General features: G+C 44.7%; 1 protein-coding gene across 2 annotated transcripts in view; it reads right to left on the reverse strand.

Moving 5' to 3' along the window:
• Positions 1-10,455, reverse strand: part of NEBL (nebulette) — a 376,628-nt gene extending 366,173 nt beyond the window's left edge. Inside the window, exons 1-2 of one of the 2 annotated variants that reach the window (XM_069547396.1) lie at positions 9,960-10,455; positions 8,569-8,663 (exon numbers count right to left, since the gene is read on the reverse strand). In XM_069547396.1, coding sequence (XP_069403497.1) covers positions 8,569-8,663; positions 9,960-10,028 — 164 coding nt within the window. In that variant the 5' untranslated portion in view covers positions 10,029-10,455. The remainder of the gene's footprint in view (positions 1-8,568; positions 8,664-9,959) is intronic. The other variant, XM_069547395.1, reaches the window with a different exon arrangement.
• Positions 10,456-16,470: the final 6,015 nt, after the last annotated feature.

A 16,470-nucleotide genomic window follows, 5' to 3' on the forward strand; every position in this document is an offset into this window, starting at 1 on the left:
TTAACCCTGGCTTTCCAGTGCTGGAATAAACGATCCTTGCCATTCAGACCTGGTCCTTCCCCATGGCTTCCTGTTTGCTGGTTATGTTTGTGCCCCATGTCTAGTTTTGCAAGAGAGGCTACAGAACCCTTTGATAGATTAGCTGAACGTCAGAATCAATCATCATCCTTTTACTATATATAAAATAGATAAATGACAAGGATCTATTGTATAGCAAAGAGAACTATATTCAAATCTTGTATTAACCTATAATGGAAAAGAATCTGAAAAAGTGTGTTTATATATATTTATATGTGTGTGTGTGTGTGTGTGTATATATATATATATATATATATATATATATATGGCTTCCCAGGTGGTGCCAGTGGTAAACATTCTACCTGCCAATGCAGGAGAAAAAAGAGACTTGGGTTCAATCCCTGGATCGGAAAGATCCCCTGGAGAAGGAAACGGAACCCTACTCAAGTATGCTTGTCTGGAGAAGCCCATTGAGAGAGGAGCCTGGCAGGCTACAGTCCATAGGTTGCCAAGAGTCAGGCACAACTTAGTGACTAAACCACCACCACATTCTAAAACATAATCACTTGTCTATACACCTGAAACTAACAGTGTAAAATCAACTATATTTCAATTAAAAATAAAACCAAAAAAATTATCCTTTTACCAAATCCTCAAAATATTCTGAGTACTCAGCTCATCGACATTATTCTAGCTCCCACTTCCCCCACTGTAAAAAGCATAGCTCTTCTAGTAACACTGACTAGAGGAGAACAGAACCAGAAAGAAAAAGAAAAAATCGTACTTCCTGTGCCTCTAGAGGCTGAGCTATGAGGGGGCCGTGAAGTTCTGGAGGATCGGGGTGTCATGTGTGGGTCTGTCTGCCTCACTCACCCTCCTGACATTCCCAAGAACCAAGCGTCCTTTAAAGCACTCATGTGAAAACGTTTAAAGAAAGACGTACTGAAATGCACTCTTACACAGGCCCCTGACACATAATCAATACCCCTTTAAGCGCACACATCTATATCTTGCATTAACCTTGCATCTCACTGTGATTTAGGAAGTAACACTGTGCTTTAGCCCCAAATCTTTTCTAACCTGACATCACTCTGTAACACACAGATCATCATAAAGAAATGGAAATACTTCCAAATGTGGCAGAACTCAGGGCGTGACATGTACATAGAGCCTTCTACAATGATTTCAAAGGATACTAAAATTCATCCAATGTCGTCAACGGTTCCATAAGGTACCTGAGAATCAGATCAGGTTGCATGGACACTGGAACCTTTTTATTTAGTTCAAATAAAGCGTCTCCTTCCCTCACTTTCAATCAGTTTTAGCAAAATGAAAAACAAAAAGCAACTGTCAGCTTCTCACGTCAGGTCTATATGCAAAAGGTCTCATCTCTATGCAGTAGGCAACGGAGAAGTCAGACGAGGCAGAATTCTAATTGATGCAAACTAGAACCTCTATGTATCACAATGTCCTCCCACAGAAACGGTTGCTTTTAGCAATGTGACATTCTTCTTCTTTCTTTAAAGGGGAAATAAGCAACTTTCAATTTATTATAAATAAGGGAGGGGACCAACATTTGGATACTAATAGGTGTTATCTGATGCGCTGAGGCTTACAAATATTTTCCCCTTTTCATTTCTATAAACGTTCCTCTTAGGTAGAAACTATCCCATTTTACAGATTATAATTAAACCCAGAAGAAAATTAATGAGCATCCATATAGAATCTTTTAGAAAGGTACCATATTTTGAAACTGAGCCCATTAGCACGGAAAGGAAATCCCATCATGTTCACTTTGGATTAGCAAAGGTGAGTCTATGCCTCCAGCGGGGAGACTTTATCCTTTGGTATTCAGATCTGGTGAAGCTTGGCCACCGGACCACCACTCAAGTTCTATAGGGTCTGTTCTCAAGCCAGCTCCTCTAGATGCCCAGGCTCAGAAGGAGCTCTGCTGGACCACATCCTGAACTGGGGGAGGAGGCCGGAGACCGCACTCTGGGCTGCAGCATAACCATCACACTCACTGAGGCAGCCAGTCTCTATTGAGCACTAAGTGCCAGGCTCTGCAGATACCGGGGAAGCAAGACAGCTCTGCCCTCAGAGCCACGCCATGCAGGAAGAGGGCTCGTGGCTCCTCCACAGGATGGTGAGGGCTCTTGTGGCTGAGCTGAGTCCTGAAGGATGGCTGGCTACGGGAGAGGGCGTGGTTGCACAGACAGAGTGAAAGCAGAGGCTGTCTGAATTCACGCACTTTCGGCACAGCACTGTACATACTGGCAACTTCCAACGCTCTGTGATGTGTGGGGCGTTAAGAATAGGGAACTAAGCTAGGATTTCTCAAATCTTTTTTGACTACATCTTCCAGTAAAAATATTTTTTACATCATGATGCTATACACACTTTACACATATGACTTGAAAAAATCTTTGCCAAAACAGTACTCTTTCCACTACTCAAACGCATTCTGATATTTTCTCTCTCCTCTTCTCTCTCCCCTTCTCTCCTTCATTCTTTAAGTTTTAGATACAACCCTCAAACAGGTGGCAACCCATAGTATGCAAAATACTGGTATAAACCTTCTAACAGGTGTGACTATCATTTCTTTGAACAACACGAGTTTGAACTTCAAGGATCCACTTACACGTGGATTTTTTCCAATAAATACTACAGTGGAACCCGATCCCCAGGTGGTTGAACTTGAGGATGCAGAACCACCAATGCAGAGAGAGCTGACCTTGGACTTGAACGGCCTCAGATTTTGGTATCTAAAGGGAGGTCCTGGAACCGGGTACTAAGGAAATTCCTCTTCTGCCTTTCATCCTTTTTTTCCTCCTTCACCCCTCAATAAAGCATCACCAAGGAAATAAAAGCACCACAGTTTCCTGAAGGTTTGTGATTTGGCAGAAACCAGGCTGGAACCTTGACATGCCCAGTGTCATTCATTCTCACTCAGATCTGCAGGTTAAGCATTACTATTCGCATTTTAGGAGTCAGACATGACTGAGAGCATGCACGCATGCACACACACACACACACACACACATACCCATTTCACAGGTGAAAAGACAAGCTCAGTCATCAGAGAATCAGTGGACCATGATAGAGCCAGGATTCAAGTTTAGTTCTGTCTGGCTCCAACTTGCCAATTGTCCCATTGTGCCTTTCATGAAAAGTTCTTAAGTAATTAAAGTTAACCTAATAGAAAGAATTTCCTAAGTCCCCTTGAGATAACTCAAGTCCTTGGAGTGTTATGGAACCAGGTTTGGGAGGCGTCAGGAGAGATAAGGCAAATATGTAACGGATAAACCTCTCAGGTTTAAATTCAATTTCCTTCTGTGTCCTCTGAGGTCCCCTTAGTAAAGGCACTGGTGGAGAGTCACCAACAGAGAAAGAGGAGATGAGAGCTGCTGGGTCGCTGGCCTAGACACCCCCCTCATGGCAAGCTGGCTGAACGGAGCTGACTGTTCTGAGTGGCCCATAACCAGGAGCACCTTGCCCGCATCATCCAGGCTGCAGATAGTCCATAAATATTCACAAGACAGAATGCTAACACAGGCAGAGTGAAAGTAAACACAGCGAACGGCTCCTGCTGGTTTATTTTTAAATTGTTCCAAAATTATGTTAAGTGAAACTATCTGGTGAGAAGGAAGCTTCTTTGGAAGGATAATGAAGCATATTTAGTACAGACACTTGTGTTCCTTCAGGCCCCTAACTGAAGATACACTTGACACAGATACAAGGGATATTAAATGTGGGCAGGTCAGGACAAATGGGCAGCCCCCCAAAAATCCCTGCAAAAGTGATGATTTGGGGAAATTATTGGCAGTGCTGCACTAAGAGATGGCATCATAAATTGGCCCTTCCCCTGACCTAAAATAACGTGCTGCTTTGTGATAGTACATGAAATGGCCAGTCACTGGCATTGCGAAGTGATGATACTGCTCAGAATATCTTAAGAACCAATATGTTCTTTACAAACATATAATAAATGCAATTCTGGCACTTACAATACATTAAACTCTCTATTTGACAAACAGCCTTAAGGGGTTTATGTTCTCCGTAGGGCTTGTTGGGTAGCAATACATTTATAGTTTAACTTGGCATGCTAATTCACCTACAGATATGAGCAGTGTTTTTTGTCTAATCAGCTAGTGTTATGTTCCCAGCATTTATGAGCAATAAAAATATCGCCTAGTCCTCTTTTCTTTGCAAGTTCCCTGATGGGAAGAAATCTTGAATGTGCAAAAGAATCCACTGCCTGCTGACAAAACATAAAGGCTTGTGGAAACATGACATGTGCTCAAGTCGATCAGTTTGTTTTTTAAATATTCTACCAGGGTACACCGCTGCATTGGGAACTAAATGTGTATCATGCCTAATCTTACAACTAGTGTGCACTATACTTTGATCTTTCTATCAAAAGATCAAAATTTAAATAGTATGCAAATTATATTTTACACATGTTCTCCTTTGCATGAAATCAAACAGAAAACTTGTTTCTTCTCTAAACACATGAGAATATAAACAAGCAACACATTTAAACTAAAGAAAATACTCACTACTTTATTCCATTTAAAAAAAAATTGCCCCTGGGTATCAGTAAAAATGAAAAGCCTTTATGTTTTCCTAAAAAACCCTAAATGCCTGCTTATGCTTTCAAATTTTTTCAGCATATTTTAATATTTACTTTAAAGGTTCTTAAGTTAATTACATGCATTATTTTTACAAGAAATGCTACTTAAGTCCTCTTCCTGAAAGCTCTGACAGGTTATGTAAAACAGCAGAAATTAAACAACTGATGGTGAATCTCCAGTAATCAAGAAAAGCTGTCATTTTTATAACAACTGAATGCAAAGTATGAACCTTAATTGGATCCTGGATTTAAATTTAAAAAAAAAAAAAAAAAAAAGCTACCAAAGATATCCTGAGGCTAGTGAAGGAAATGTGAATATGAACAAGATTTTAAAAGCTATTATGAGATTTCTGTTAAATTTTTAAGTGTGATATTGGCTCTGTAATTCCTTAAGAAAAATATCCTTAGTCTTAGTACCGTGTGATGTCATTTTTAGGGATAAAATATCTTGATGTATGAAACTAACATGATGGCTAAAACTGATGAATGGCCCAACAATAATAAATATATCTAGATAGATAACTAGATAAACAAATGAGGCAAATACTACAAAATGTTAAGAACAGTTACATCTCAGTGAAGGGTATACGGAAGTTCATTGCCTTATTCTTTGAACCATTTTGTATGCATGAAAATCTTCACAATAAAAAGTTACAGGGGGTAAAGAACAGTCATTTTCATTTAAGCATGTATATATATTCACTCCTGAGCCAAACCAGGGGCAGATAAAATATTACTTTACATGGACATAGAATGTTTCATTTTCTGGTAGCAGTATGCTTCAGAGAATCAATTTTCCACCAGTGACCCAGAGAAATGATGGCAGCCCTTCTGGCCAAGACCACAGGGAACAGCTGATTGACACACAGCACCTGATTTAGAGCAAAGGCATTGGGATCTCCAGAGGGTAATCCACACTGACCAGTGAATTTACGTGGCAGCCTGTGCCCTTGGAAAAATAAGGGTCAAGAATAGGGGCCTACCAGCCTGGAACAGCAGGCAGAACCTGCAAGCTTGCCAGGCTTGTTTTCTGGGAGACAGCATATCAAGCTGTGACATGAATGTAAAACTAAATTAAACATTTAAGCCGTCAACTGTACTCACTAAAGATGGATTTCTGTCTTTCCTTGTCTTGCTGCTCTATGAAGTGGACTACCAGTTCCAACATTAAGCAAAACATCGGAGATGCTGCTAACCCCCAAAACTCAACCTGAACCTAATAACAAAGCACTAGAAAGTACATAAGAAATTTTAGAGAGAAAACCTGTAAGCATTCCATTTAGATACACCTAAAGTATTAAAAATAAGACTCAGATCTATGAAACAACATAGCAGGATATTTCCTATCTACAAAGAGAGGGTTTGCGTTTGGGGGGAGTCCAAATTTCCACAGTTCTGGGCGCTAGTTCACTGAAGTCAGGGGACCAACCAGCCAACCATGACTTGCTGCAGAATCTGATGGTCTTTTCTAACTGGAGTGAACTGAAACTCAGCAGTAAGCTTTGAACTTTCAAGTGACCCAAAGCAGTCAAAGACTCCACTTCAGTTACACTTCTTTTTCTTTTGTCCTTTTTTATTTTTGTCATCTTTTTTCTCCCTCATTCAGTTCTTTGCGTGTGTGAGCATATGTGTATGTCTATAAACATATATTTGTTGTTGTTGTTTAGTCACTGAGTCGTGTCCAACTCTTTTGAGACACCATTGCAGCCCACCAGGCTCCTCTGTCCATGGGGTTTTCCAGACAAGAATGCTCGAATGGGTGGCCATTTCCTTCTCCAGGGGATCTTCCCCACCCAAGGGAACCCAAGTCTTCTGCTTGGAAAGCAGGAGATTCTTTACCACTGAGCCACCTGGGAAGCTCATATGTATATAGTATAGATATATCCTACATACATATATATATATACACATAAATACATTATGCATATACGTATATATTTGCTGCTGTCTTCTCCTTTTCTCTTTCCTGGCTTTCCTCTTCCTGCCTTTCCCCTTACCCTCCCCATTCCTCCAGGACCACCAAAGTTTCTCACTGGGTTAAACTTCAGACTGTGAAGCTATAAAGAATCCTGATGTGGCCCAAGCAGCCTGATGGAATCAGGCCACAGGCTGGAAGAGTTACAGGGTTCACTTTCCTTTAACCAAAGACCAATCATCCTGCTTATGGGTCGTAGGGGTGGGATGGGGGGCGGTGCTCTCCATTCTAGTTACTGCTGCCTGCTTTTAATCTCTAACCAAGCCTCCATACCTCTAAGAGAAGCAGGTGATCATGACACTGGGACCTCATTTATTGCTCTGTGTTATTCTAGTAAGAGGCGTGATACAGGAGGGCTGAAAACATCAATGGACTATCTGTGGACTTCACTTATTCAAATCATGAATTCTGTTCAATGCTACCGTTTTACGTTTCTGGTCTATTTGTAAACACTAAACTAGGACCAAAGGAAATACAAAGAGATTCTTAATTAAGTTATTCACCAGAGAGGTATGAGCACATTACATCCGTTTACCAAAAATTTACCATCTATGAAAAAATCACTCCCATGAGTGAAGCAGGAATGAACCACAGGCCCTCCATCTCCAGAAGACCTGAACAAACCTGTTTTCAAAACTCCAGGGAGAATGAATCTCTGGCAATATTCCAGCCAGAAGGCTAGGGCTCCTCTGCTGCCTCCAGGCTGGATAAGCCCCGACAAGGGAACCGGGAAGAAAAAGGTTCAGCCATTAGGGCCAAAAGCCCATAGTCGAAAATAGTCTGAGTGGGAGGATGCTCAAAAAGTGGAGAAACACAGGCGGAGAGTAACAAGGTAGCCATTTGGACCCACTGGGCTATGTTGACCATTTGCAGGCTCCAGGAGTGATCTGAGCCCCGTTCCCAGGCTTATCCTCTCAAAGCCTCAACTCCTTCATCTGACAAATGGGAATAATAACAACCCTCTAAGCTGTAAGGTCTGTAAGGATTAAATGAGTCAGTATGCACAGTGCTTAGCATAGGGCCTGAGGAATGATAAGCACTGTATGCTGCTGCTGCTGCCAAGTCGCTTCGGTAGTATCTGACTCTGTGCAACCCCAGAGACGGCAGCTCACCAGGCTCCCCCGTCTCTGGGATTCTCCAGGCAAGAACACTGGAGTGGGTTGCCATTTCCTTCTCCAATGCATGAAAGTGAAAAGTCAAAGTGAAGTCACTCAGTCGTGTCCAACTCCTAGTGACCCCATGGACTGCAGCCCACCAGGCTCCTCCCTCCATGGGATTTGCCAGGCAAGAGTACTGGAGTGGGGTGCCATTGCCTTCTCCAAGCACTGTATAAATGCTACCTAATCACAATTACCATGGATTGGAAGCATGCCAACTGTAAAGCCCACCAAAGATAACTTACCAATTTTAATCTCCACCAACAGACCTACTATTAACCAGTTGGAAATACCCAGGTCTCAATTCTTTGCTTCCCTTTTTAAGCTCCAGCATCTCCAGAGCGGTCTCAGCTAAGGCCAAAGGAGCAAGACTCCTTTCTCCAAGAGACTAGGTTGGGGCAGAAAACGTAGCATGGCCATACCATATGATTAAAATGGAAACTGGCATATGAATAAACTGCAAATCTGACATGCATTTCATAGCTTGCATGTTCTCAGGTGTGTAAGTTCCTCAGCTTCTAACCAATGTCTCTAACTACAACACTGAATCTCAAGAACTAACCTTGTTTGAAGACACACACAAATCACCCAGCACATCAGAAAGACAAAAATGCAATGACCTTCAGCAAAGTGCATGGCCCCAGACGATGTGGCATAAACAGATAACTGGTCACCGCCACACCTGGGAGACAACAGCAAGCCAATTCTTCAGAACAGGCAGATCCACCCACTTCTCTGCTCTGCTGCTGCGCCCGCACCTGGCACACCATGTTGGCGATACTTACGCATTACAATAGGGCTTCTTTTCATAGCCTTTGTAGTTGTTCATGTTGAGAGCCATCTTACAGACTTCGCAATGGAAACATCCTTTATGCCAATACTGAAAAAAAATAAATGTTTGAAATGTCAGTACAATGCCAGTTCTTTCCAGGATGGGTACAGAAAACAGACATTTTTAGTCCTCCTATCTGAAAATACTACAACAAAATGACTGTAGGTACCAGTGGACGTCTCAGACTTTCAGTTAAGTAAATAACGCCGGCAGTTATTAAAACTGAGTTTTAAATGAATCCCCACCGCAGTTTACAGACTCAGATGGAAGAAATGCCAAGGGCTCTGCCCGGATCACACTTCTGTGAGCAGCCAAAAAGGAATTCTGCGCCTGGTTAATGGAGAAATAGAAACTGTGAAGTGGCCTCAAGGAAAATGAATCCAGTTCAAAGCGCCTAAACTGTCTGGGGCATCTTGATAAACAGTGTCCACCGCAAGTCAGGCAACCCGAAGTGGCAAGAGGCGCACTATGTAGGTACCCCTGGTCTCCCCATGCCTGTCCAGCTTCCACTAAATTGCGAGAAAGATGGACTCTGTCTGGAATGACTATAGGGATGACGGCGTGCTCTTAACAGGCATTTGTGTGACCACTGCCAAATTTCACCGGGACCGCCTTCGGCAGGGTTCAATTGTCACTTAGGATAGAGCCAGGGTCTCTCCCCTGGGCTGTTAAACTCCATCCACGCCCGGGAAGGGTAGCGAAGCAGGGCTGCAGGGGCTGGGCTAAAGCCACTTCCTCTGGAATTCCCAGCCGGGTGGATTAGCCCCCCGTGGGTCTGGCTCGCCGCGCTCAGCCCGGGCTCTCCGGCGGGGATTATTCTTAGCAATGCGGCAGCGGCTGCCCCATGACATATTAATTACTATTTGCCTCTCCACCTCGCCGCCTTCGTGGGAGGCGCCGGGGCGGGAGTGAGGTGGGGATCCGGGCGGATCCTTGGGGTGCGGGTGCAGGACAAGGAGGGGTCCAAGTGGAGGTGGGAGGGGTGCAGCCAGCCGCACTGCCCCTGGGGGCCCAGCCCCGGCTCTCCCGGCCCCGCGCCGCGCTCGGCCAGGCGCCCTCCGCAGCCGCTCTGCCGCCGCCGGCGCAGCGCCGCACCCCCGCCGCCCGCACCCCGACAAAAGCCTTTCCCGGTTCCAGCATCACGGTCGCCACGCGTGCTCTCTGGCACTCCTGCGGGCGTCTTCGTGTGCCCTCACCGGATGCCAAGACATACACACACACACACATACACACACACAGGCACAAACCCACTCTTCTCTTTTCAACCGAGATGCCAAAACTTCTCCGAGCAGGTGCAGCCCGGAGCCCGGCAGGTCTCGGCTGGCCCAGCGCCCCCTCGCTCACCTTATCCAAGCAGTTGACTTTCTCGGTGGGATACACGACTTTCCCGCAGCGGGCGCACTGGGGGTTCATTGTCGCGGTTCCCGGGGGCGGCGGCTGGGCGGCGGCGGCGGCGGCTGGGGGCTCCGAGGAGCCGCTGTGACATCCCCCGGCGAGCCCCGCACCGCCTCGGGGCAGGCGGGAGGGCGGCGGGCGGCCGGGCGCGGGGCCGGGGGGAGCGGGCGGCGCGGCGCGCGGGGAGGCGGCGGCGGCGCGGGTGGGTGCGCAGCGGGGCCTGGCGCCGGAGGGGGGCGGCCGCGCTCGCGGGCTCGGGCTCGGCTCCGGCTCGGGCTCCGCGCCGCTCGCTCTGCGCCGCTCGCACTCCAGGTACCGGTGACTCACACAGACACTCGCTCCCGCCCCTCGCGCTCACTCGCTCCCCCGCCTCGCCGCCGCGGCGCAGGCCAAACCCACCGGCGCGCCCCGACCGAAGTGGCAGGGAACGAGCACGTCGGGCCCCGGGGGAGGGCGGGCGAGGCGCGGGTGGGGGAGGGCAGACGCCCGGCAAGCTCCGCAGACAGCGCGCCCCGGAGGCCGGGGAGCGCGCCTCCGGCCGCTGCCGCAGCAGGGGCGGCCAGGTGGGCGGCGGCGGCGGTTTGGGGGACAACGCGGGCGGGGAGGGCTCAAGCCCGCGCACTCCTTGCCCTGCATTTCTCCTCTCCCCGGCCCCAGCCGGTACCCCACCCCCACTCCAAGGCGGACTGACGTTCTTGGTGCCCAAAGGTCGCGCGGAGCGGGGGGCGGGGGTCGCGCGGAGCGGGGGGCGGGGGTACGCCCACCCTCCTCCTCCAGCCTCGGGTCGCGGGCGGCGGCGCAGGAACGCCCGGCGCAGCGCCCAGTCCCCGGGCAGAGGATGGTCCAGGAGCGCGCAGCGACGCGCTCAGGCCCGGGAGCCCGGAGACCTGCGGGGAACCTGGGGATTCACGTCCCCGAAGCGCCCTGCGCTGTGCCGCGCCTGTTCCTAAGGGTCTTCTCCCCGAGAAAGCGTTCCCCGCGTGCCGCGTGAAGTCCTCGGACCCTGGATGGGGGCCTCACTGGCTCCCCACCACTGCACTTTTTATATCTATTCTTGAAGAACGATTGGTCATTTTAGACCCGAATCAAGTCTTTCCTGATTAATTAAACGGTCGTCCTTCTGTATTTTTAGCTGTATTTTTGCAATTAAACGACGTAGGATCTACGAAAAGTTCTTCACTTCCATTAAGGGATGCAATTACAAACTCAGGGTCCTAACCAGAAGGGCCAGAAATCAAGTTGAAGGCCCAGTGTAGGATATCAAATGGAATTAGAATCGGCTTGTTATTTCAATAAGGTCATTGGACTTGCTTTGTAAAACGCAGCAGAATGGAGCTACTCGGCCTGAGTTGAAAGCCCAACCCTCCCATTTACTGTCACAAATACGCAAATAGCCTCTCTATGCTTCAATTTTCACATCTGCAAAATGGGAATAACATCGCACAGCAAAACAGCTCCTGGTCTCCTAGTGTGAGGATTTTATGAGTCAGTAGTTCTGAAGTGTTTCAACCTGCCTGGCTCTTGGTAAACACTATGGAAGTGTCAGCAAGGATTATCACAGGCCAGTTGTAACAAACAAGCAAACACATTCCAGTTGCTGGTACACAGATTAAGATTCAGCAATGCCACTCAGCAACTACTGTAGCAAATATTAGTTGTTAAAAAAAAAAAATCATAGCTGGAGCTTTTCGGGGGAAAAAAGAAAGCTACTAAGTTCTGAGCTCCTCAGGCAGGCATGCTGATGAAATACAATTTAGATTGAGGCTGTAATGTTTGACTTTTCAAAAGAGATTATTTCTTAAAAGAGATCCATCCACCACCGCAGCAGCCTTTGAATTACTATTTGCCTGCTCATAAGTCAACCTCAAAAGCAAATAAAGCAATAATTTGCTGTCAGAGAGGATCCCTTGTCATTTAAAAACACCTCAGAGCTCATTAGAAATGCTTAAGGCCATGGGTGAAAGTGGAAGATTTTATGCTAAGTAAAAGAAGCCAGACATGATGTCAGTAACACGTGGAATCTTAGAGGGGGAAAAAAAAGGTAGAAAGTTGAACTCATAGAGAGTACAAAGTGGTTGTCAGGGGCTGAGCACTGAAATTGGGAGAGGTTGGTTAATGGTTATCTAGTATCCAGTTATGAATAAGGTCTCAGGATCTTACCTATAACATGGTAAGAAGAGACCCACTTCAGACCTAGAGATACATACAGACTGAAAGAGGATGGAAAAAGATGTTCCATGCACAGGTTATCATAGAACTGAAATTTGCTAAGAAAGTAGAACTTATGTGTTCTCATCCAAATAAAAAGAGAAAATATGAGAGGTGATGGATGTGTTATCTCCATGGGGATTTCCTTTCACAATGTATCAAATCATATGCATCAAATCATCACCCTGTACATTTAAATATCTTACAATTCTGTTAAGTATACCACAATAAAACTGGGAGGGGGAAGGACCTACATTGAATTAAAAAAACGAAAGTAAGGAAATGCCTGAGGAAGAAAAAGGTATAGATCACCTGGAAGACAGTAATTTTTTAGCACTTAGATATTCATAAGTGTACATCATAAAATATAGTTTAAAATTCTGTTGTCTTTTAATTGGCAAGCAGAAAGTTCTGAGGAAGCATGATACTGATCTGTGACATTTCTAGCTGATTTATCAGATCTTTTAACTATGAATTATATAATTTCTTAGCCAACCAGCACTTATCACAATGCTGAACACACAGTAGGAACTTATTAAATGTTTTTTGAAAGTGTGTATAAGACCAATGAATGTATTAAAAGTGGAATTAACTATGGTGTTTTATTCTCTCAGAAGTACACAGTAAATACTCAAGTTATATTTTCCTCTCATATACGTTTTGCTTGCTGTTTTCTACATTAAGCCAGCTTCTAAGTTTCTTACTGCCATTTTACTGGTGTAAAAGGAGTTTTAATACCATTTGCCTCTAAAGGGCTTCTTTATTTCAAAATTCAAAGTACTATAAACAGAGAATTGGCAGAAATCTGTCATCTGGTCCAGCCTTCCTCTTTCAAACAGATGAATGATTTAATTATCCACTGGGGAGACCTTTTGCCCCTTTCATGTCTTTTTCACTTGACTAGTCAAGAAATCGGTCCTTATGGTAACTATATGCCAATATCTCTAATTAAATCCTTTTCTGCTGGCTTGGACATCCATAGATGTAAAGAAAAACTTACCACCATGACCCCTATGAAAACATTTATATACTTAAAGAATTAAATTTTTTCTTTAGTTAAATTTCCCAAATCTGCTTACTTTTACCTCTGGGGCCTATATATACAGATCCTATTGAAGTCCCTATAATTACCTATATTATTTAAGCTACATGAATTGAACTCCAAATTAAAATCCTTAAAGAGTAATTAATATTACAAAAGGCCAAATAGTGCCTTTGACAAACAGAGGCTGCAGAGTATGGTGGATTGTATCGGTTCACAGTTTTTTGTTCCTCTTCAACCTGGCTCCTGAAGGCAGTTCCTGTAGGCAGAGTGTATTTCTCCACTGCACTGATGCTGGGACTGATCATGTGACTTTCTTTAGCCAATGGAATTCCCGTGGGCATGCTGTATGTCCTATCAGAGTGGAAGCTTTACGTCATTTGCATGGATTGCCTCTGTTCTCCCGCCTTCTTAAGCTTTGGCACCTGACTGTAAAAACAACATATCCCAGGGAGTGCCTGCTTCTCTGACTCTTGTCCAAGAATTTAAAGACCTGTCTAGCCAGTACAGCCCAATGAACTCAGTAAGCCTAGTCATGCCCAACAAAGCCACAGCAAGTCCACAACCCTCACATAAAGGAAGAAATAATTGTTTCTGTGAGCCACTGAAATTTGAGGGACTGCTCATTACTGCAGCAAAAGCTGACTGATAGACCAATGGCAGGAATTGAAGAGCATGCTTTCAGTTTCATCACAATAATAAGGAAATAATGGATTTACATACAAGATTCAATGTGGGTTTTTTTTTTTTTTTCCTAAAATACACATTAGAAGTAAAGCTAGGACTTCCCTGGCAGTCCCAGGGGACACAGGTTTGCTCCCTGGTAGGGAAGCTAAGATCCTACAGGCCACGTGGTGTGGCCAAAAATTAATTTTAAAAAAAAAATAGGGTAATAAAGCATCACTCTCATTACTGAATAATAAATGATTAATTCTCTTATTACACAGTTTTATTATATGCCTTATATTTGTCAGGCTTCCAAGGTGGCTCAGTGGTTAAGAATCCACCTGCCAAGCAGGAGACCTGGGTTTGATCCCTGGGTCATGAAGATCCCCTGGAGAAGGAAATGGCAACTCACTCCAGTCTTCTTGCCTAGTAAATTCCATGGACAGAGGAGCCTGGCAGGTACCTTCCATGGGGTCTTGAAGAATGGGACACAACTGAGCAACTAAACAACAACAACAATTGTATTTGTCAGACATTGTGTAAAATTGTGTATACTTTTTTCAGTTGGCTCAAATTCACCAAGTTTTCTCAGCCAACAATTTGTGAAACTAGAAAATGGTAAATTTTAATTCACAATTTCATTTGATAGCTGCATATAAGCCATAGCCTAATGAAGCATTTCTCCAAAGATCTTATGCACTTTTGAGAAATTATCTCATTTACCATTATAGTACCACTATGGGTCAATGGGGAAACAATGGAAACAGTGAGAGACTTTATTTTCTTGGGCTCCAGAATCACTGCAGACAGTGACTATAGTCATGAAATTAAAAGACGCTTGCTCCTTGGAAGAAAAGCTATGACAAACCTAGACAGCATTTTAAAAAAGAGACATTACTTTGACAACAAAGGTCCATCTAGTCAAAGCTATGGTTTTTCCAGTAGTCATGTATGGATGTGAGAGTTGGACCATAAAGAAGGCTGAGGGCCAAAGAATCGATGCTTTCGAACTGTAGTGTTAGAGAAGACTCTTGAGGGTCCCTTGGCCAGCAAGGAGATCAAATCAGTCAATCCTAAAGGAAATCAACCCTATATGTTCATTGGAAGGACTGATGTTGAAGCTGAAGTTCCAATAGTTTGGCCACCTGATGCAAAGAACTGTGTCATTGGAAAAGACCCTGATGCTGGGAAAGATTGAAGACAGAAGGAGAAGGGGACGACAGAGGATGAGATGGTTGGATGGCATCACCGACTCAATGGACATGAGTTTGAGCAAGCTCCAGGAGGTGGTGAAGGACAAGGAAGCCTGGTGTGCTGCAGTCCATGGGGTCACAAACAGTGCTGAAGTCCATGGGATCGCCCGACTGAGCGACTGAATAACAACAATGGATCAATGAGAAATGTAAAATGAAAACATTCATGGAAATTCAAGATTCAGAAGCTGTTATAGAAACAATTACTAATTTTCATTCACCCACTCAACATAAAATTATTAGTAGGCAAGATGTTAGGCACAAGGGGATGCTATGGAGAATAAGGCAAGATCTCTGCTTATAATGAAATCCAGTGAGACAGAGAAATAAGCAATGAATTACAATGCAGTGAGATAAATACTAAGAATCTTAAAGTGGAGAGATAATCCTAGATTATCCCAGTGGGTCGGTGTAATCACAAGCATACTTATAAGAGAGAGGGAGAAGGTCAGACTCATAAACAGAGATGTGACAGTGGAGGCAGAAGTCAGAGAGACATCTGAAGACGCTACTCCACAGGTCTGGAAGATAGAGGAAGGGGCCACAAGGGAAAGGATGTAGGAGCCTCTCAGTTCAATTCAGCCCAGTCGTGTCCCACTCTTTGTGACCCCATGAATTGCAGCACGCCAGGCCTTACTGTCCATCACCAACTCCCAGAGCTCACTCAAACTCATGTCTGTTGAGTTGGTGATGCCATCCAACCATCTCATCCTCTGCCATCCCCTTCTCCTCCCACCTTCAATCTTTTCCAGCATCAGGGTCTTTTCCAGTGACACAGTTCTTCGCATCAGGTGGCCAAAGCATTGGAGTTTCAGCTTCAACATCAGTCCTTTCAATAAATATTCAGGACCTATTTCCTTTACGATGGACTGGTTGGATCTCCTTGCAGTCCAAGGGACTCTCAAGAGTCTTCTCCACCACCACAGTTTAAAAGCATCAATTCTTCGGCACTCAGCTTTCTTCACAGTCCAATTCTCAAATCCATACATGACTACTGGAAAAACCATAGCCTTGACTAGATGGACCTTTGTTGGCAAAGTAATGTCTCTGCTTTTTAATATGCTATCTAGGTTGGTCATAACTTTTCTTCCAAGGTATAAACAAGCGCCTTTTAGTTTCATGGCTGCAGTCACCATCTGCAGTGATTTTGGAGCCACACACACAAAAATAAAGTCAGTCACTGTTTCCACTGTTTCCCCATCTATTTGCCATAAAGTGGTGGGACCAGATGCCATGATCTTAGTTTTCTGAATATTGAGCTTTAAGCCAACTTTTTCACTCTTCTCTTTCA

The sequence above is a fragment of the Ovis canadensis genome, chromosome 13 (assembly GCF_042477335.2).
Source record: "Ovis canadensis isolate MfBH-ARS-UI-01 breed Bighorn chromosome 13, ARS-UI_OviCan_v2, whole genome shotgun sequence".
NCBI classification, from domain to species: Eukaryota; Metazoa; Chordata; class Mammalia; order Artiodactyla; family Bovidae; genus Ovis; species Ovis canadensis.